At 39.8% G+C, this 22,213-nt stretch overlaps 1 protein-coding gene across 1 annotated transcript in view; it reads right to left on the bottom strand.

Moving 5' to 3' along the window:
- Positions 1 to 22,213, bottom strand: part of DAW1 (dynein assembly factor with WD repeats 1) — a 66,007-nt gene that overhangs the window by 41,085 nt on the left and 2,709 nt on the right. Inside the window, exons 2-5 of the mRNA XM_030915933.1 lie at positions 10,721 to 10,793; positions 6,177 to 6,321; positions 4,833 to 4,891; positions 2,254 to 2,376 (exon numbers count right to left, since the gene is read on the bottom strand). Of these exons, the coding sequence (XP_030771793.1) occupies positions 2,254 to 2,376; positions 4,833 to 4,891; positions 6,177 to 6,321; positions 10,721 to 10,793 (400 nt within the window). The remainder of the gene's footprint in view (positions 1 to 2,253; positions 2,377 to 4,832; positions 4,892 to 6,176; positions 6,322 to 10,720; positions 10,794 to 22,213) is intronic.

Consider the following 22,213-nt stretch of genomic DNA (forward strand, 5'->3'; position numbering starts at 1 on the left):
TTTCTTCTCACATCCAAACCCTCTGACCTCTTCTCTCTGCCAGAGCTATCCTTCTATTTAAAACATCACTTTCATTGTTCCACTTTTTGTTCCTAAACCCTTGATGGCAACTCAGTCCTACAGGACAGAGTTTAAACTCCACTGAATGCTCCGACCTCACACACTTCTGTTTCTCAACATGAAGTGCTCACTGCAGAGACTGGCCACTGAGTGTGCCTGATGAATCCCCTCCTTGAAACACTGAGCTGCTGAGGTCTCTTTGCTCCGTGTGTCCTCTCCACTGCTCACCACCTTCATCCTTCTGGCTTCCGCTTTCGGCTCACACCATCTCTAAAGACTCTCACCAGGAGAAATCACAGTGATCTCTTCTCTTAATTGTTAAATCATTTACTGTTTTGTTCTAGTCATCATAACACTAGAGTAAATGAGCCACATTTATAGAACCAGCTTCATCTATGGAAACATTCATTTAGCATGTGCAATCATGAAAACATACATGCTTGTCTAAAAAATGTATACTCCACTAGATAGAAATATATATTTGTTTGCCAATCTTTTCACAAGAGGGCACTGTCTTTCTTTGATTATGTGTCAGCTAAGTGGAGTTCACCATTTGTCTTTCAGAAATGTTATCAAACCTCTACAATATCTAGTTTTCTTTCTTTTTTTTTTTGAGACGGAGTCTCGCTCTGTCGCCCGGGCTGGAGTGCAGTGGCCGGATCTCCGCTCACCGCAAGCTCCGCCTCCCGGGTTCATGCCATTCTTCTGCCTCAGCCTCCCGAGTAGCTGGGACTACAGGCGCCCACCACCTCGCCCGGCTAGCTTTTTTGCATTTTTTTTTTTAGTAGAGACGGGGTTTCACCGTGTTAGCCAGAATGGTCTCAATCTCCTGACCTCGTGATCCGCCCGTCTCGGCCTCCCAAAGTGCTGGGATTACAGGCTTGAGCCACCGCACCCGGCCAATATCTAGTTTTCTTTTCTTGCAAATGGAATGAGAACTTAAAGAACTTAAACACACATGCAGAACAATCTGAGTGCAGAATTTTTCTAGATTTTGACAGTATGCTTTCCAATTGAACATTGATCTCATCCACAACTTCCTTTAGTTGTGAAACAATTTTTCAAAGATTTGCCTTATCTATGCTTCCCTAGAAAAGACCAGGTTTCTTTTCCACTCATATTTTATTCGTTTATGTAATATTTAGTTAAATTACACGTTATGTTACACAATTACAATTGAAAGCACAACCAACATAAGCACATTGGTCGACAAATACAACTAACTCTTGATCAGTTTAGAACCTAACCAGTGGGAGGAGAATGCCCATTCCAGTGGGTATCTTCATTGCTACAGATGCTCAGGGTGCCATGGGAATCAGCAGTGTGTGGTGAGGAAGAATAGAGGACACTGGGTAATCTCCTGTCAATTACCTAGAGGTTGGCTTAAAAATACTTCTGTTGTACTTGGTACTGTTATTTAGCATGTTGGCATGTTGCCACACACATTTTTTTTCCTGCCTGGCAAGACTGTAAATTAACTTCTAAATGAAGTAAACCATGCTGTGTGTATATGTCACATTCCCCCAGAGGCACCAGCCCAGAGCTGTGAACATCAGCATGCACTGCCTGTTGGAACTTCCAAGGGTTGAGAGTCAAGTCTTGCCTGAGCATGAACTCCAGCTCTCCTCTTTACTACCATGTGATCCTTGGAAGCATACTTGAACATTGTATTCTTTTTTTTTCTTTTTTCTTTTTTTGTCAGAGTCTCACTCTGTTGCCCAGGCTGGAGTGCAATGGTGCAATCTCAGCTCACTGCAACCTCCACCTCCTGGGTTCAAGTGATTCTCCTGCCTCAGCCTCCCGAGTAGCTGGGACTACAGGCACCCGCCATCATACAGTACATACATTAGCCCAGCTAATTTTTGAATTTTTAGTAGAGATGGGGTTTCACCACGTTGGCCAGGCTGGTCTCAAACTCCTGAGCTCAAGTGACCCACTGCCTCGGCCTCCCAAAGTACTGGGATTACAGGCGAGAGCCACCGCGCCTGGACTTAAACCTTGTATTCTGTATGAGGATAGTGATAGGTAACCCAAAGACCCCTTTAAGCATTGAAGGAGGTATTTAAAAGGCTTCCAAAGCGCATACCAAGCACTCAGTCAGTTTAGACCTCTTGTCTGCTTCCCTTTCTCCCCAAGCAGATGGAGGGATGAATAAATGAATTAATGAACAAATACGTGAAAGGATGAACACACCCATAAGGATTGTTGAATGCTATGGCATAAACCACATTCCTGTGGCCCTCCAGGGTGTTCAGCTCCTCTCCAGACGCAGTGTCCCAGAGCTTGCACGTCCGATCGTAGCTTCCTGTGATAAAGCTAACACAAGGAATATAAACGTGTTGCAGGGAAGAATGGCAGTGTGTTAATAAACACTTCATGTTTTACCTGCAGGATAATAACTCTATTTAGTATGCTGTTTTGTTTGTTTGTTTGTTTGTTTGAGAGGGAGTCTCGCTCTGTCACTCAGGCTGGAGTGCAATGGCATGATCTCGGCTCACTGCAACTTCTGCCTCCCAGGTTCAAGCGATTCTCCTGCCTCAGCCTCCTGAGTAGCTGGGATGACAGGTACCCGCCACCATGCCTGGCTATATTTTTGTGTCTGTTTTTAGTAGAGATGGGGTTTCACCATGTTGGTCAGGCTGGTCTTAAACTACTGAACTCAGGTGACCTGCCTGTCTCAGCCTCCCAAAGTGCTGGGGTTACAGGTGTGACACACCACACCTGGCCTATTATGCTTTTTACAATGGAAATCATGTGTGCAGAATAAAAAGTTAAATTGAGAACAATATTTAAATTGTGATATATTCCGTTGTTCCAGCCCCACCCCCACCCCACCCCTGAGACAGAGTCTTGCTCTGTCACCCAGGCTGGAGTGCAGTGGTGCAATCTCAGCTCACTGCAACCTCTGCCTCCCAAGCTCAAGCAATTCTCCTGCCTCAGCCTCCTGAATAGCTGGGATTAGAGATGCACCACCATGTCTGTCTAATTTTTATTTTTATTTTTAGTAGAGATGGGGTTTCACCATGTTGGCCAGGCTGATCTCCAACTCCTGACCTCGTGATCTGCCTCCTTGGCCTCCCAAAGTGCTGGGATTACAGGTGTGCACCACCACACTCGGCCTATATTCTATTTAATAAACAAATGAATGGTTCCTTTAACATTCTCCTACAGGAATAGTGAGTCGAGCATAATGTAAAATAGCAGCATCTTAATCATTCCTTCAACATTCAATTAGGAAAGAGACTTTCTTTTTAAAATATCTCTGAAATCAAAATATTGCTTCAAAAGTATAACAAAAATGTATTTCCCCAGCACAGAAAACAATCCACAAAATTGAAAAGCCAGTCTGAATGTCAAGTGGTAACAATAAAAGGTGAAGAAAAGTCTAATAGCAAAACTCAACTAAACAGGCAGGTTGACAAGACAAGGTATCTTTGATTTCTCCTAGGTATTTTCCTTCTACCATCTTCTCCCACAGACTTTCTCTACCTTTGGATAGATGCAAACTCACATTTGCAACTATACACATATATACTATAGATACTTTTATGGGTTGAAATATAAGCCCTCTAAATTTATATGTTGAAGTCCTAACCCCCAGAACCTTAGAATATGAATTTATTTGGAAATAAGGTCATTGCAGATATAATTATTAACAGTTAAGTTAGGGCCGGGCGCAGTGGAATCCCAGTGCTTTGGGAGGCCAAGACAGGCAGATCACCTGAGGTCAGGTGTTCGAGACCAGCCTGACCAACATGGAGAAACCCCGTCTCTGCTAAAAATACAAGAAATTAGCTGGGCGTGGTGGCAGGCTCCTGTAATCCCAGCTACTCAGGAGGCTGAGGCAGGAGAAGCCCTTGAACCTGGCAGCTGGAGGTTGCAGTGAACCAAGATCACGCCATTGCACTCCAGCCTAAGCAACAAGAGTGAAACTCCCTCTAAAAAAATAAAAGAGTTCGTTAAATTAGGATGAGATCATGCCGCAGTAGGGTGGGCCCTAATTCAATATGTCCATATAAGAACGGGCCATATAGACACAGACACGCACAAGGAAAACCACGTGAAGATGAGAGCAGAGCTCCAGGTGATGCTTCTCCACATCAAAGATGGCCAGCAAACCACCAGAAGCTACAGGAACTGTGGAACAGCTTCTTTCCCATGGCCTCAGAAGGAACTGACCCTGATGACACCTTGACCTCTGACCTCTAACCTCCACAACTGTGACACAATAAATTTTGGTTGTGTAAGCCACTCAGTTTGCCCTACTTTATTATGGAAGCCCTAGCAAACTGCTTATTGTATGTCTATTTTGTGTTTATTTTATGTCTGTAGGTCAAGAGGAGGCTTCTCCCTCGTCTCTGCTACCTAGCATGTCAGCTCCCAAGCTGATCACAGCCATGCTCTCAATAGAGACTTGAAGCTACTGTTCACCATACCCCAGATCACTGCTCTGGAAAACGCCTGCTCTGAATAGACTGATCACAGCCAATCAAGTTAGATATGAGGCCACCCTGCCTGACTCATTCCTGAGTTGAGTTCTTCACAAGCCACATTTGCTGAGAACCCAAGATGCCTCCCATTCACTGTGGCATGAATATGACAGAAAACTCAGATTAGAATAGTGGGAAAAAGGGCTTATATTTCTCCTCAATATCCAAGAGGGTACTGAAATCAGAAAAATGAATATATTATGTACTTAGCAAACTGGAATCTTTGATAAACACAGAAATTTGTTTCATTGCTAAAAATTAGATATAAAAAGAGAATCTTACCATGAGCCCGATTTGTTAAGTGCAACGTTAGTCAGTGGCAATATATGTGCTTTGAGAACCTTCAATGAAAGAAAACACCATTTTTTAGACTCAAGCCAAATTAAATGTAATTTGTTGGTTATAACTTCAAACCAATGAAGACATTCAATTTTGTCTTAATTATACATCAGATTTACCTTTAGACAGTGCTATGTGGCATCTTATTGATACCACTAAGTGTTACCAATTAGTGCTATGTAGTATCTTATTGATAGCACTAATTGGTAACATTTTCTTTTACATATGGCACATAGTTTGTACATATGTATAGACTGGGTATATAGGCAATACACTAAATATGTTTCAATAAAGATTTGACAATGTATTATTACTTTATGAATCCTGAAGCTCCTTTAGAGTCAGAATATGTCTTCTTTATCTTTCAATCCCTACAACATCTAACACACAGTGAATGTTACATGAATATTTGTTGAACGCATATATATAGATTGGACAGTCTATTAAGAGTGATTGGCTGGGCTGGGACAGTCCACGTTATGTCTGTTACCCAAATATAACTATTAATAGCATGTACTTTCACTATCAAAAATATTCCCTTTGGAGAATAAATTATGAGACATGCTTGTTATATAGCTCATATTTGAAATTAAACAGTGCCACCTGCTGGACAAAGAAATATTACAAGACTATAACATCCTCTTCCAGAAACAAATGCCTGGATATTTTGTATCAGGTGAGTATATAACTAATAATTATATTTTATTATCATAATTATATTTAAATCATAAAAGATAAAAGCAGTGTAATACGAAGTAATTCTAAGATAATGACAAAGGAAAATTAAAAGCTTTTCTTGAAGTACTAAATGACTAGATTTGCTATATTTAATCATCAAAAAACTATTTAAAAAGCATATTTACATCACATTAAAATTATATGTCATACAAATAAATAATTTACTGAAATATGGTTTAGTTCACATGAAGGCAGAAAATATGAAATGTTGATTTGTCATAAAACACAACTTCTTAATGTTACTTTAACTAGAAAAAAGCTTTACTTATTCCAGAACTTAAAACTATCTTAATAATAATAACCCTTTAAATTTATCCTTATGTGAGGAGCTGATATCTTTATTTAACCTCTCAAGAAATAAGTGTTTTGGATTTCACTCGTTCATTTAACAAATAATTATTGGGACAATCTTAGCAAACATGTGAGGCACTACAGTCACACACTGACATGCATTTTTCATGGAAAAAAATTTTTAGGGAAAGAAAAATAAATAAAGTATCAATCATTTCACTGAAATTCTTCTATCTGATGTTTTTGTAAATCCATTACCTTAAAAAGATAGAATGTATGATTGCTGTGCTGGCCAAGTTTCTCTTGTAACCTCTGTATCAAAAGTTTGACTTGCTCTGTTCGTGAAGCTGTGATTAGAGGTTCTGCCTTCTGGATTTCTTCCACTAAAGCACTGATATCAGTACTGCAATTCACCCAAAAAAAAAGTTTCTTTTATTTTATGTCAAAATTTGCATATATCTTTATTACATGAAGAATTGATTGTATTGTTTCATGAAGCACACTTATAAAATGTCAAAAACATCATTATCTTTCCCAAGAGATATTGGGGGGGGCGGGGATCACATAAGTCAGTAAATAGATGATGGCAGGAAAGCAAGAAGCTTGGAATTTCTAAAATACATTTTTCCAAAGCTAAAGCTTGTTTCATGGAGGCTGTGCCAAGAGTCTAATGTTCTCACCTAGTGTCGTGGTTTGAATGTTTGCATCCCCTTTAAAATTCATGCTGAAACATGTTCACCAATGTCACAGCATTAAGAGGTGGGGCCTGAATAGGTCATTAAGTCACAATGGTGGAGCCCTCCCGAATGGGATTAGATGCCCTGATAACAAGGCTTGACAGAGAGAGCTCATCGCTTTTGCCCTCCTGCCCTCTGCCATATGAAGACACAGCATCAAGTTGCCATCCTGGAGGCAGAGTCCTGCCCTCAGCAGACGCCAAACCTGTGGGGGCCTTGATCTTGGATTTCCCAGACAGAACTGTGAGAAGTCAATAATCCCGTCTCAGGTCTTTTTTGTTACAGCAGCACAAAATGAATGAAGACACCTAGGAAGGCCTAGTCCATACTAGTTCTGAACATGAGCTCTTTTTCCTTCTTTCCTGTCTGTTTTGAATGAACATGTATTGAATGTTCCCAGCATCATACTTTTCACTTTTCACATGTTCTCTTATTTAATCCTGTAACAATTTGCTAGTGTAATGCTTTTATCATAATTATTTTAGAGACGAAGAAACTGAGGTTCAGAAAGATTTGATTTAAAATATTTTTAGGAAGAGAGAAAAATGCCTAACCCATAAATGTAAAGAATCATAAGACTAATATTAATATTTATTATGGACTAAAATATTATTTCCCTGAAAGATAACTGGTCTGAAAAATATACAGATAGATTCAAATTTCCTCTAGCATTCAAATAATTCACAGAAATTCTGAAAATGTTGCTGGTACAGAATAATATTCGGTCAAAAAAGGTTTCAACGTATATACACCATGAAGCATCCAAAATAGAGCCATTTTACAAGTCCTGTCACACACGTGTCTAGAAGATGCACTATGCAGGTTCCCCCACCTTTAAGAAAGAACTCAGGCCCAGCGTCAGGGTTGGAGCTTTGTTGCCTGACAGCTTCTAGCTGCAGCTCTTTCAGGCACCTTGGCATTCCAGGGCAGGGCTGCCTGTTCTCTTGTGGCTCTCCGTCCACGCTGAGCAGGGGCGGAGCAAGAGCCTGGCCATTTCTCCCTGTGAGGCATTCCTCTAGCTGGCCAGTTTTGCTCCTGAGCTCCTCCAGATTGGCAGAGATTCTGTTGTCCCGCCTCCTTCATCGAGGTCAGGTGGCTCCTCCTGCCTGATACTGCTTCTGCTTCATGCCCTGGACTGTCACAAGTGTCACTGCCCAATAAACCTTTGACTCACCCACCTCTGTCTCAGTATCCACTTCCCATGCATGTGGCCCCTGATAAGTATCCCCCTCTTCACCCCATCAACAAACATTAAGCTCCAGTTTTGTGCAAGGCACTGAGCTAGGAACCTGCTCATTCAATTGACATTTATTGAGTTGGTACTATTGCTTTAGCACTGGGTGTGTAAAAGATATGATCCCAGCTCTCAAGAAACATAATCTATTAGAGTAAGAGTGAATATTTTGAACAAAAATGAACCAGGGACCATCCATAATAATGACTTGGATAAACCCTGAGATATTCCATCGTCAAAAAGATAATTAATTTCGTAAGAATTAAAAGGGTAAAAATGCTCCTTTGAAAAGTTTTCAATAACTTGTATAAAAACAGATTTCCTTGCAAGATCCAAATGAACCAGATAACCTAAACACTCCAACCCTGTAGGATTTTCATGCAATAATTCCAGCATGTCATCTATGGTGCCAGTGTTTTTACAGGCACAATACTTCCAGATTCTTGCAAAAACTAGAAATAAAATTCATACTTTTTTGAGACATTTATTTACTTTCTCCTGTCACCAAAAGGTCATGTTTATGAGTGGCTAACGCCTTACATCTCCTCAGGAAAGCATAGCACGATTGAGTGACTATAACTAATATGAAGCCCTTCAAAGTGTTGAGTGCCTGGAGTCAGAGCCCACAAGTCCTTTTTGAAATCACCTAATAATTCATACTTTTAAAATATAAAAATCTGTGGTTTTGCGGAATGTCTAGCTGGAGGTTATTCTCTCATATAGAAGCTTATCTGTACCACTTGTGTGATATCCTATGTTGTACAAGTTGTTTCTCAAACTAGACAAAAAGCCTATCAAGTCTAGGGATTATGATTAATATCTTTATAGCCTCTTATAGAATCTAACCCAGATTAGATTCTTACATACGTGTTGAAGTTACATGTACATAATTGCTGACTAAATAAACGAATGTCTAACAAAGAAACTTTCTGCATGCTAGCATAATCACACAAATCAATAACATGTTCCATTTATAAAAATTACAGGTTGAGTTTGATATTAGGCCTCATTGTTCCTGAAAATAACAAAGACTGTTGTATTCAATGACAATATCTGTGCCACTGTTTATTCTTTGACTTAAAAAAAAAAAAATCAATTGACTACCTTTTTTGTGCCAAGCACCTGAAATAAGACTTAGACCCTACATAGACCACCATCCTCTGAGCCATGCCCCATCCCCACCCTAGACAGGTGTTCCCAGAATCACCAAACCTCTCAGCAGTTCCAGGATTGACAGAGCCCCTGTCTCATCAGCTATGGTGCCAAGTGTACTCATTATAAAACTAGAGAGTAGCCCATATCAGACAGGTCCTTTTGCTTACAGTCTCAGGCCACAAACCTAAAACACAACATTTTTGTTTTGTTTCTTTTGCAATTTTCACCCATTGAGATTATTTTCACCTTATCTGAACTTAGGCTCTCACAGGATAACCACTAGTCTGACTCTCTCTTGAAGTAGGATTTTTGTTTGTTTGTTTGTTTACAAAGACAGGGTCTTGCTATTTTGTGTTGCCTGGGCTGGTCTCAAACTCCTACCCTGAAGTGATCCTCCTGCCTTGGTCTCCCAAGGTGCTGGGATTACAGGTGTGAGCCACCACACTTGGCCTTGGCCTTGAAGTGGAGTTTTGTATGAGATTTCTTTTTTTTTTTTTTTTTGAAGACAGAGTCTCAATTTGTCACCTAGGTTGGAGTACAGTGGCGCAATCTCAGCTCACTGCAACCTCTGCCTCTTGGGTTCAAGCGATTCTCCTCCCTCAGCCTCCTGAAGAGCTGGGACTATAGGCATGCACCACCATGCCTGGCTAATTTTTGTATTTTTAGTAGAGACAAGGTTTCCCTATGTTGGCCAGGCTGGTCTCGAACTCCTGACCTCAGGTGACCCTGCTGCCTAGGCTTCCTAAGGTACTGAAATTACAAGTGTGAGCAACCACGCCCGGCTATTTGCATTAGATTTCCTAAAGAGAATGAACTCTGGGCATTACATGGGTTTCCTCTGGGTTCATACCAAGCTTCAGTAATAGAGATTAGGGCTCCTTGTTCTGCTCCATGATAATTAGTGAGGAGGAACGTACGCAGTCAGCCTGAAGAAGTATTTAATAAGAAAATAACAGGCTCAGTAACATTCTTAAAACTCAGTAACAAGTACTTCTCAAAAATGTAAAGGTCACTGGCTGGGCGCAGAGAATCGCTTGAACTCAGGAGGCGGAAGATGTAGTGAGCCGAGATCACGCCACTGCACTCCAGACTGGGCAATGAGAGCGAAGCTCCATCTCAAAAAAAAAAAAGAAAGAAAGAAAGTAAAGGTCAGCAAAAATAAGGGAAGTCTGAGAAGCGGTCGCAGCTTAGGGAAGCTTAAGGACACATGATGGCTAAATGTCATGCGGGATTCTGGATGGAATCCTGGAACAGAAGAAAGGAATTAGGGAAAAACTAAGAAAAACTGAATAAAGTGGGCTTTAGCTAATAATTATGTATCACACTGGTTCATTAATCCTAATAAATGTACCTCACTAATCTAAGATGTTAACATCAGGGGAAAGTGGGTGTGGAAACTCTACCTTCACAGCCTCTCTAAAATTATAAACTAAAAGGTTTATTTTTTTAAGACCTTAGAAGAAAAGAAAAGAGCGATGACCCTTTTCCCACTTCCTCTTCATTCAGCAAGAGCCTCAGGTGCAACTCCCTGAAACAAACAGAAACTGATACACCACAGAAGAACAATTTTTTAAAAACAATGTATTATTTGCAGTTTATGCAGCTCATCCACACATCACTCTGTGTCAAGGCTTTCCCAGTGCACATTTACTTGTTGAATCCTACAGCTAACTTACCTGGGACCAAGATCAAGCAAATCTATTGACTTCGTCTTTAATTCTCCATGTTTTTCATATTCCAACATAATTCCTATAGAAATAAACAAACATGTTATAAAAACACTTACGATGACCACCTATGTCAAAAGTTAACCTACGTTGCCACAGTTTTTTCCATTTTTATGTTTTAAATGTTTAATTTTTTAACAAAAAATAAGCAGTGATATCTAGTTCCAAAACAAGATCATGTAGACACACTTTTCCCCGGTCCTTCCCTCTAAATTTAACTAAATACCCTTGAAATTGTCCAATAGACAATGATAAAATAATAGAAAGATGGATGGAAGAAGGTAGACTGGCTATGGGTTTCAGGGCTTGAGGAATGACTACGTGGTGAGATTCCTGGATTTTCTTTTTATCACTACACCCCACACCCCAAAACTAGGACAAGAGGGCTCTAATCCCTGCCCCACAAATGGGGCCTCTGCACGCAGTTTGATCCCGTAGTGGAAGCTTGGAGCTGGTCCAGTTCCCATTGCACACGCTGGGCCCCAGCAGGCAGTCGGATCTGGCTGCAGCCCCATCAAGAAAGTCCTGGAACCTCCCAGACCCCGCTCCACAGCCAGGCCTTTGGTGGATGGTCCTCTCCACTTGCACAAGGGGCAACAGTGACATCCACGGATGTCTCAGACCTCACTCCATAACTAGGCACTGAGGCAGCCTTAGCAAAGCTCTGCGTCTCCCTGTCTTCCAGCCAGCAGCACAATCAGGCCAGAAGTGACCACGAAGATCACTCAGTGACCCCAGGCCTACTAGGGAAGTACCTTCCGCTCCCTGCAGGTGGCGCCCGCAGTGACTGAGCAGGAGCCTTAGCAGTACCCGAAAAAACAAAGGACAGTGACGTTGCAAGCAAGGGCCTAGGAAACTGCACCGACACCATTGGAACTAACGCCCGCAAAAGTAGCCCAAGAACACATATGCCAAATCGAAGCAGATTTCGCCAGATTGGAAGGTTTAGACAGGATCAAGGATCCCTGTAATAATCAAAATGTCTAGGATACAATTTTTTTTTTTTTTTTTTGAGACAGAGTTTTGCTCTTGTTGCTCAGGCTGGAGTGCAATAGCACGATCTCGACTCACCGCAACCTCCACCTTCCAGGTTCAAGCGAATCTCCTGCCTCAGCCTCCCTAGTAGCTGGGATTACAGGCGCCCGCCACCATGCCCGGCTAATTTTGTATTTTTAAGAGAGACAGGGTTTCTCCATGTTGGTCAGGCTGGTCTCGAATTCCCGACATCAGGTGATCTGCCCGCCTCGGCCTCCCAAAGTGCTGGGATTACAGGCATGAACCACCATGCCAATTTTTTGAAAATCATCTATTATACCAAGGACAATCAACAAACACTAATACCAAGATGAATCAGAGGTTGGAATCATCTGACAAGGACTTTAAAGAAGATATTATAAAAATTCTTCAACAATCATTTACAATTTCACTTGAAACAAATGAAAAAATGGAAAATCCCAGAAAATATTTATTAAGCCAAATGAGGATTATAGAACTGAAAAATATGATAACAAAAATAAAAACTTGCTAAGGGGTGGAGGAGGGGGGAGGGACAGCATTAGGAGATATACCTACTATAAATGACGAGTTAATGGGTGCAGCACACCAACATGGCACATGTATACATATGTAACAAACCTGCACGTTGTGCACATACACCCTAGAACATAAAGTATAAGAAAAAATAAATTAATTTTAAATAAAGAAAAAAAAAACTTGCTAAGTGAGTTCAAAAGTAGAGATGACAGAGAATAGAATCCGTGAACTTGAAGATGGATCCATAGAATATATTCCATCTGAACAGCCCAGCACTAACAAAAACTAGACAGAGCTTCCCAACCACTTTATTCTACTACCCCTGTCTATGGATATAAACTAATACATCTCAAAAATTTGGCTTCAGGATCACCTTACACTCTTAACAATTATTTAGGACACCAAAGAGTTTTTGGGTTTTTTCCATTATTAAAAACTAAAATTGAGAGATTTTTAAGTATGTATTAAGTAAAATAACAATAATTCATAGCATGTTATTTTTATAAAATGTTTGTAAAAATAACTATATTTTCATGACCCTAAAAAGAGTAAGAAGAGTAGCACTGTTTTATACTTTTGCAAATCTCTAATATCTAGCTTAAGACACTGGCTTCTCATCTCTGCTTCTGCATTCAAGCTGCTGTTAAATATTTTATATATTTAAGAAAAGTATAAGTATAAGAAAAGAATGTATTCAGACACTGATACGTGGTTGAAAATGAAAGTATTAAAATTGCCCTTTTATATCATTGTGAACATTTTTTGATATTATATTAAAACTCAACAAATGGTAACTTCTTAAAATTAGTTGCGATATAGAATCTGAAACCATATTAGTGAACTTTTCCATATACTTGCATTAAACCCCATTGGTCTATTTCACACTTTCGATGGATCTTTTATTCATGCATGATCCATGCATAATCGTGCACTGAACATTTGAAAAATACTGATCTACTAAGTTATGCATATCTTGTAACTGTTGACATATTTCATCACACAATATCAGAAGGTAACATTTGCCACTTTCACTACCAATTTTTATCATAAGAAAACTCTTACTGTTGGTAAGCTGTCAAGATTATGGTGGTAAACAAAAGTTTTCTGAACTTACACTTTTTGCTTGAAAGCTAAAATATATCACTATTAAGAAATGCTGATATTTTTGCTTGAAAGTTGTGGGCTCACATTCTTCATTTTCAAGAAAATGTCTACCAAATGTCTGAGTCTGAAAACCATGTTGTTTCTCAGTCAGTCTTTCAAGTAAAAATGCTTTTCCATGAAAAAAAGTTGGCTCATCTCGGAACTCAAGCGACCACCTATATTTTCCTTAAGACAACTGTATTAGTTTGTTTTTATATTGCTATAAAGAACTTCCCAAGACTGGGTAATTTATCAAAGAAAGAGGTTTAATTGACTCACAGTTCCTTATGGCTGGTGAGGCCTCAGGAAACTTACAATCATGGTGGAAGGAAAAGAGGAAGCAAGACACCTTCTTCACAAGGTGGCAGGAAGAGAATGAATGCAGGAGGAACTATCAAACAATTATACAACCATCAGATCTCGTGAGAACTCGCTCACTATCATGAGAACAGCATGGGGGAACCGCCCCTTGGTCCAATTACCTCCACCTGGTCCTCCTTTAACATGTGGGGATTGTGGGAATTATAATTCAAGATGAGATCTGGGTGAAGACACAAAGCCTAACCATATCAACAACTATCAGACTTCACACTAGAGCAGAAGTGCTTTCTTAGTACTTCCTATTTGATCACCCGGAATACTCAAAATACATGCACTCCCATGTTAATATTTTGCTACATTAATAATTTTCACTGCTTCATCAAGGAAATCCTCAAGCAAAACTAGGTTGTTCTGTTGGGATTTTTTTGTTGTTGTTTTTTCCTATTGTGAGGGTGTGTCAGTGAAGAATAAATACAGTGACCACCATTAGAGTTTGGTGTCACTACCTTGATTTGTAGTAAGGCACCAGCAGTTTCACCTTCCTTTGCTTCTGCACCATTAGTCACAACGTCAGCACAGTGTAGAAAAGGAAGTTACATCTTATTCTTACAAGGAAAAATAAGTTTGACCTTGAGACCCTGCTGAAAGTGTTCAAGGGTGCCCAGGAGTCCTCCACAGTTTAAGAATCACAGCTATAGACCACAGTTTGGTATAACAGATATAATTCCAGCAGTATTTCAGATCAAGGGAAAATAGGAAATGTTGCCAAAACACTCTACTTTTCAAAAGCACTGAGCCATTAAGAATGTGGCAGAGGCCAGGTGCAGTGGCTCACGCCTGTAATCCTAGCACTTTGGGAGTCCAAGTGGGCAGATCACTTGAGGTCAGGAGTTTGAGACCAGCCTGGCCAACATGCTGAAACCCCTTCTCTAATAAAAATACAGAAATTAGCTGGGCACGATGGCAGGCGCCTATAATCCCAGCTACTTGGGAGCCTGAGGAAGGAGGATAGCTTGAACCCAGGAGGCGGAGGTTTCAGTGAGCCAAGATCACACCACTACACTCCAGCCTGGGTGACAGAGTGAAACTGTCTCAAAAAAAAAGAAAAAAGAAAAAGAAAAGAAAAAGAACATGGCAGAGTTGAAAAGTGTATACTTGGCATCAGATAGATCCTCAACCCCTTACTTATGTCATGATCTAGCAAATGCCAATTTTCTCATCTATGAACCTACAGTTTGCTGGTTGAGATTAAATAAGAGGTATATAAAGCACCTGGAATAAAGTCTTAATGAACAGTACTTATTTTCTAGCTATTAATCAAATGCTACCTTGGGGCATATCCTACATGGTCACCTTGTATTACTTAAATTGCATTTATGCCTTCTCTTTCCAGTGAGATTGTAACATCTTTGAAGTAGGAAGTATCCATGTCCTATGCTTCCCTATATTCCCAAAAAGATCCTTCTCAGGGCAAGTCATGATTTAAGCACAGCAGGCCTGTGATTTTTGTTTAGGTTCAAGTACAAGCAACACACTCAGATTCCTCTCTGGATTCCATTTCTCTATCAAAAGTGCCTGCCCTTATCCAGTGTCTTCATGATCTTTCAAAATGCTCTAGCAGTGCTTGTTGAATACCTGAACTAACTGGTAGATGACAGGAAGACCGTCCTCAAATTGCTTAATGCATTTGACATTCTCTGTCCTTATAACATGTGGCCTTTCAGAAATAATCAATACTATAAACAATATATCCTCCTTCCTCAAATATACCCTCTTTAAGCTTTTTATAAAATCTCTTCTTTCTCTTTTTCCAATCACTTTGTTATTTTTTATTCTCCTTTGTCCTCTTTTGCCTGACCTTTAAACACTAAGCATCTTTAAACTTCAGGTCTACAGATTCTTCTCTTCTCACCTTACATTCTTTCCCTATATAAATTCATCGGTACCATGACTTTAATTACCATCAACATGCTAACTATTAATCGCAAATCTCCAGCCTCTATCTCCTCTGAGTTCCAGATACATAGATGTCTCCCTACCACCTCAAAGAGTCCAGGATCTTCTCCTTCAACACTGCTTCTCCTCTGGAGTTTCTACCTCAGAGTCGGACATCACTACCCACTCAGCTGCACAGCTATGATCTCTCGGAAGGAATGTTTCTCAACCCTGTCTTGCTGGACGGATGTGCTGAAACCTAAACAGGAAATCCAAGCAGCTGTTGTATAATGAACTGCAAGATTTTAGAACAGAAAAGTAATTCAAAATGCTGATAATGACTCAAGAAACTGTCCAGACCACAACACAGCAAGCAAATGCTACTTAGAGGATAGTTTGGCATAATTTTGTTTTGGATTTTTTCCCCCCAAGAAGTAGTTCCTTTGTACTAAAGACCTGAAACCAAACTCTACTCTCAAAAGCAAACTTGAAAAAAAGTTTCTGTGGAGAGTCAACCAGTACTTATTTCCTTAGAGTGGAAAAAAAAAAAGACTGTTCATGTCACATTAAACTTTTCAGCAAAATATGGACATTATAGCATTGTTGAAGTATTTTTAAACTTAACTGTGTGCCACATGTTATAAAAAAGATTTAAGGTGCTTACAAAAGATGAATAGAATACAAAAAGCTAAGACTGGAAGAAGATAAGAAAGAGATACTGTATCCACTGAAGATACAGTTAATGGCAAGATCACATTTATAATTGCAAAGAAAATTACTGAATATCTAAACATAGAATTAACAAGAAATGTGCAAGTCCTAAATTTACTATTGAATATAAAAGAAAATTGTGATAAATGAGGAGACACATTTCTGGATGAGAAAACCCAATGCTGTAAAGATGTCAAATTTATGAAGTTAATGTAATTATAATGATTTTACTTTTTGAAATGTGAAAATTTACTCTACCAGATATTACAATGAACTATTTTTAAAAAGTGTGGTTTTGATACAAAATTAGATCAGCATAATCATCAATTTTGATCATCTATGCATCAAAATTTAAAAATAAAATGAAGGTAATATTTCAAGTTAATAGAGAAAGAAGGTATTGTTAAATAAATGATGTGATAATATTTCAAATTAATAGAGAAAGAATGTATTGCTCAATAAATGATATAATAGTTAGATTTTTTGAAAACTTAATAAAACAGATTTCTGCCACATACAATGTACAAAAATATTCCAGGTTGATTACAAATTTTAATAATAAAAATAAAATATAAAATATTCTAGATAATACAATGTATTTGTCTCTTAGCGTCTGTAATCACCTTTGTAAGTACATGAAATACAATAGCTATAAAAGAAAAAATTGACCAATTTGTCTAAAATAAATTGTAAGCTTCTGTACGATAAAAGATGCCACAAAGTTAAAGGCAAATAGTAATCAGCAAAGTTTGAACCATAAACACAAAGCGTTAAGAACTTAATATAAAGAACTCCAAAAATGATTTTTAAAAAGAAAATTGGACAAAAGTCAGGAGCAGTCAATTTACAAAGACAGAAAATGATCAATAAACCAAAACAGAAAGTCCCTAACTTCATTATTAAGAAAAAATACAAAACAGAATAGACATAAGTTTTACCCATCAAATTAGCAAAGATCACAAAGACTGATAACATTCAACATAAGCAGCTTGAAGACACAGGCACTCTAATGTGTCAGGTGGCTCCTTTCAAGTCATGATCGCATCTTCAGGGGGATGAGGCTGATCTTAGCTATTCCTTGATGCATTTTCCATTATTTGGCTATACACAAATATTTTATTAAAGTAAGAGAAGCCAGGCATGGTGGCTCACGCCTGTAATTCCAGCACTTTGGGAGGCCGAGGCAGACAGATCACTTGAGGCCAGGAGTCCAAGACAAGCCTGGCCAACATGGTAAAACCCTGTCTGTACTAAAAATGGAAAAAATTAGCCAGGTGTGGTAGCATGCCTATAATCCCAGCAACTTGGGAAGCTGAGGCACGAGAATTGTTTGAACCCAGGAGGCAGACATTGAACAAGCTGAGACTGTGCCATTACACTCCAGCCTAGGCAAAAATAAATAAATAAATAAATAGATTTAAATTTAAAAAGTAAGAGAAAAATAAGAAAATAGAAAAAATGATAGGGATCTACATCTTTTCTTTTTCATTTTGTTAGAGTCTGAGTCTTGCTCTGTCACCCAGGCTGCAGTGCAGTGGTACAGTCAACACTCACTGTAGCCTCGAACTCCTGGGGACCCATGCCATTCTCCTGCCGCATCTTCTTGAGTAGCCAGGACTACAGGCACATGCCGCTATGCCCAGCTAATTTTTCAATTTTTTGTAGAAACAAGATTTCACTATGTTTCTCAGGCTGGTCTTCAACTCCTGGGCTCAAGCCATCCTCCTGCCTCAGCCTCTCAAAGTGCTGGGATTAAAGGCATGAACCACCATGCCCAGTTGATCAGGATTATCAGAATATAAATCCTTGAAGATCAAGATCACTACAAAGCTATTTGAAAATTCAAGAAAGATACATACTTTAAACATACAAAGTCTGTATCAGTGCAAGGTGCCATTATCATCAAGGGAGTGTTTCATTCTGTACTATAATTTTAGATTTTTTGCATTATATATGAGGATATTTAATATGTGCTATTAATTATTGAGGAAATAAATGCTTGCACAAATAAATGATGTACACAATGAATAAGCCATATAATAATAATCTGTAACTCAGAGAAAGGTTGGAAAGAATTAGCACCTGGCAGTACACAGAGTATGATCTAATACTCCAAGGAAATACATTTTTAACATTTTAGCAGATAAGTTAACAAAAGTCTGCTTTCTTTATTCACTATTTGTTTGTAATAAAGTAAAAAGTTCAAAGTCTTTAAGCTGACTACTAAAAATTCTTTGGGATGCTGTACAAATGGATCTAGAAAATAAAGTACAAAATTTAAACATGGACATTTGACTGCTTCACTGTGACAAAACCTCTAGGCCAGGGGTCCCCCCACCCCACTGGGCCCTGGACCAGTACCAGTCTGTGGCCTGTTAGAACCCGGGCCACACAGCAGGAGGTGAGTGGCGGGCGAGCGAGCATTACCGCCTGAGCTCGTTCAGCCTCCTATCAGATCAGCAGCAGCATTAGACTCCCATAGCAGCACGAACCCTATTGTGAACTGTGAATACAGGGATGCAGGCTGCACACTCTTCATGTGAATCTAACTAATGCCTGATGATCTCAGGTGGAACAGTTTCATCCTGAAACCATCCCCCTGGTCTGTGGAAAAATTATCTTCCACGAAACCAGTCCCCGGTGCCAAAAATGTTGTGGAACTTTGATCTAGGCAATATGTTCGCCCCTCTCATGATTAGTGAGCTCCAATATGAGCAAAAGGCTGTGATATGTATCATGAAGAATAAAAACAGAAAACAAAGAGTCTGGAAGCAGTGGCTCACGCGTATAATCCCAGCACTTTCGGAGGCCAAGGCAGGTGCATCACTTGAGGTCAGGAGTTCGAGACCAGCCTGGCCAACATGGTAAAACCACATATCTACTTAAAATACTAAAATTAGTTGGGTATGATGGCACATGGCTGTAATCTCAGCTACTCAGGAGACAGAGGCAGAGGTTGCAGTAAGCCAAGATTGTGCCACTGTATTCCAGCCTGGGTAACAGAGCAAAACTGTGTCTCAAAAATAAAAATTAAAAATTAAAATAAACAAAGATGCTGCCAGAAATACATGCTTTTCTTCAGTGATTGTTTCCCATAGTATCTTAATAATCTTGATTTTCCCTTGATTGTGCATTATTCAACAAATCTAATTCCCAAAACACTTAGGTGAGAAGCTTCTATTCCTCAAATTCTTTAATACATTAAAAGGGCATGCTTCAAATGATACTAGTATTCTTTACTTAGATTATATATTCAATCAACAGAAATTCTTAAAGTGCTTAGAATGTTAACTAGATTAGTTAATGTTGACTTAATTCCTTCTCCTGGTCAAAGAACTATGAACTTCACACAATAAACGAAATACAAAAATTGTCACAACTGAGTCAGCTGAAAAATACATAGTCAACACCCACTCTTCCCAAAGCAAAGAGCTTATGAATTAATAAATGTGACCAAGATGAAAAGGAATGTCCCATGTTTGGTTAGCCATGTTACTGGCACGTACATTTAGCCTTTGGGAATGTAGGTAGGGAGAGGGATAATTCAGTAGATAGCAGCAAGACAATGCCCCTGACCTATACGTTATTCAAAAGAAAGTGGGAGGGTGAAAATTAGAGGATTGGGAGGCAAAACAAAACTGCTCTATATGCAGAAGGGATAAAGTTAGCACGGGAATGATTCAGTGGAATGATTTTTTCCTATCTGATAATGCTGTTATTGAAACACCTACCTGCTATTCAGTAGTATCCTGGAAACTTGCATATGATTTGGCTCACCAAAGATTGGAATTCAGAAATTAAATGTCAAGCATGCTAAGTAATATGACCTCATTATGAGATAAGCATTAAGGCAATAATGGCAAGCTTGAGTCAAGAGAATTACGTGAGCCTAAGATCTCTACAAGAATCCTAGGCTTGGCTGGGCGCGGTGGCTCATGCCTGTAATCCCAGCACTTTGGGAGGCCAAGGTGGGCAGATCACGAGGTCAGGAGATCCAGACCATCCTGGCTAACACGGTGAAACCTCGTCTCTACTAAAAATACAAAAAAAAAAAAAAAAAAAAAAATTAGCCAGGCGTAGCGGTGGGCGCCGGTAGTCCCAGCTACTCGGGAGGCTGAGGCAGGAGAATGGCATGAACCCAAGAGGCGGACCTTGCAGTGAGCCGAGATCAGCCACTGCACTCCGGTCTGGGTGACAGAGCTAGACTCCATCTCAAAAAAAAAGAAAAAAAAAAAGAATCCTAGGCTTTTAGAGCTGAAGTAGATCAAACATAACTTATCTGGCCCTTTCACATTTCAGGAAGAGTTTGAGGCATTCTGTTTAACACACATCATCTCATTAAACTCCCTTATTCAACAAAAACATTAATGTCATTTTATGCACCAGGCTTTCCTCTGGGTGCTAGAGATAAGGAGTAAACAAAATAGATAAAGTTTCTACCTTCATCAATCTTTTATTCTCAATGAGCAAAATAAATGAGTAAAATAATGAGTTGGAAAAAGATAGTCCGAAGGAGAAAAGACAAACCAGGGAAAGGGGGTGTGAAATATCATGAGAAGAAGATAGAAATGCTCAGAAAGGAGTCATCTAAGTCTTCACTTTACACACTTTTGAGAAAAGAGTTTAAAAAGATGGGGCAATAGCGATGCAAATGTCCAAGGGTAGGTTATTCAAGGCAGAAAGAACAGCAACTGCAGACCCTAGGTGGGAACACCTCTGCCCCATCCAAGGAACACCAAGGAGAGGAGTGTTGCTGGAGGGAAAAGTCGAAAGTGGTGAGGTCAGGGAAGCAACAGGGGGTGAGATTTTGGAGGGCCTTGGGGATCATGGCCCTTTTACTTTAAGCGAGCTGCGAAGCCATTGGAGGGCTGGAGCAGAAGAGTGACATGGTCATATTTATGCTCTAACAGAACCACCCCATTGCCCTATAGACTGAAGAGGGGCAAAGGTGGAAGGAAGCTTTCAAGCTAAAAAGAATGGTACCAGTCAGGTAGGAGAAATTGTTGAATTCTGCATATATTTTGAGGGCAGGACCAGCAGGATCTGTTAGTGGATGTGGAGATGAGAGAGGAGACAAGGAAGAGTCTAAAATGTCTGACATGAGCAAGTGGAAAAATGGAGCTGCAATTTGCTGAGATGGGGGAGACCATCGGAGACCCCCATCTGAGATGCAATTCTCCTGCCTCAGCCTCCTGAGTTGCTGGGATTACAGACCCGCACCACCACACCTGGCTAATTGTTTTGTATTTTTAGTAGAGATGGGGTTTCACCATGTTGGGCAGGCTGGTCTCAAACTCCTGACCTCAAGTGATCCGCCAACCTCAGCCTCCCAAAATGCTGGGATTACAGACGTGAGCCACTGCGCCCAGCTTCAGGATAGTTTTTAAGCCTTGAGAATGGATGAGATTGGCTAGTGTATGAGCGTAGATAGAAAAAGGAAATCCAAGTTTGGGTCTCTGGGGCTCTCCAACATTAAATAATCAAAAAGAAGAAGAGGAACCAACAAGATGGACACAGAAGAAGTGACAGTGAGACAGGAAGGAAAATAGAATATGTGTCCTGGAAGCCAAAGGAAAGCAGAGCGGTCAGACGGGTCGAATGCTGCTGTCAGGTCAAGGCAGGCAAGGACTGTGGCTTGACCAGTGGATTAGCAATGTGAATGTCATTGGAGATCTTGAAGTGGGCAGTTCCAGTGGGGCAATGAGGGTGAAAGCATGATAGGAAGGGAGGACAGCACTTGGGGAGAATATTCTTCCAAAAAGCTTTCTTTACTCTGAAGAGAAAGAATCAAATAAGATA

This window comes from Rhinopithecus roxellana, chromosome 14, assembly GCF_007565055.1.
Source record: "Rhinopithecus roxellana isolate Shanxi Qingling chromosome 14, ASM756505v1, whole genome shotgun sequence".
Classification (NCBI taxonomy): domain Eukaryota; kingdom Metazoa; phylum Chordata; class Mammalia; order Primates; family Cercopithecidae; genus Rhinopithecus; species Rhinopithecus roxellana.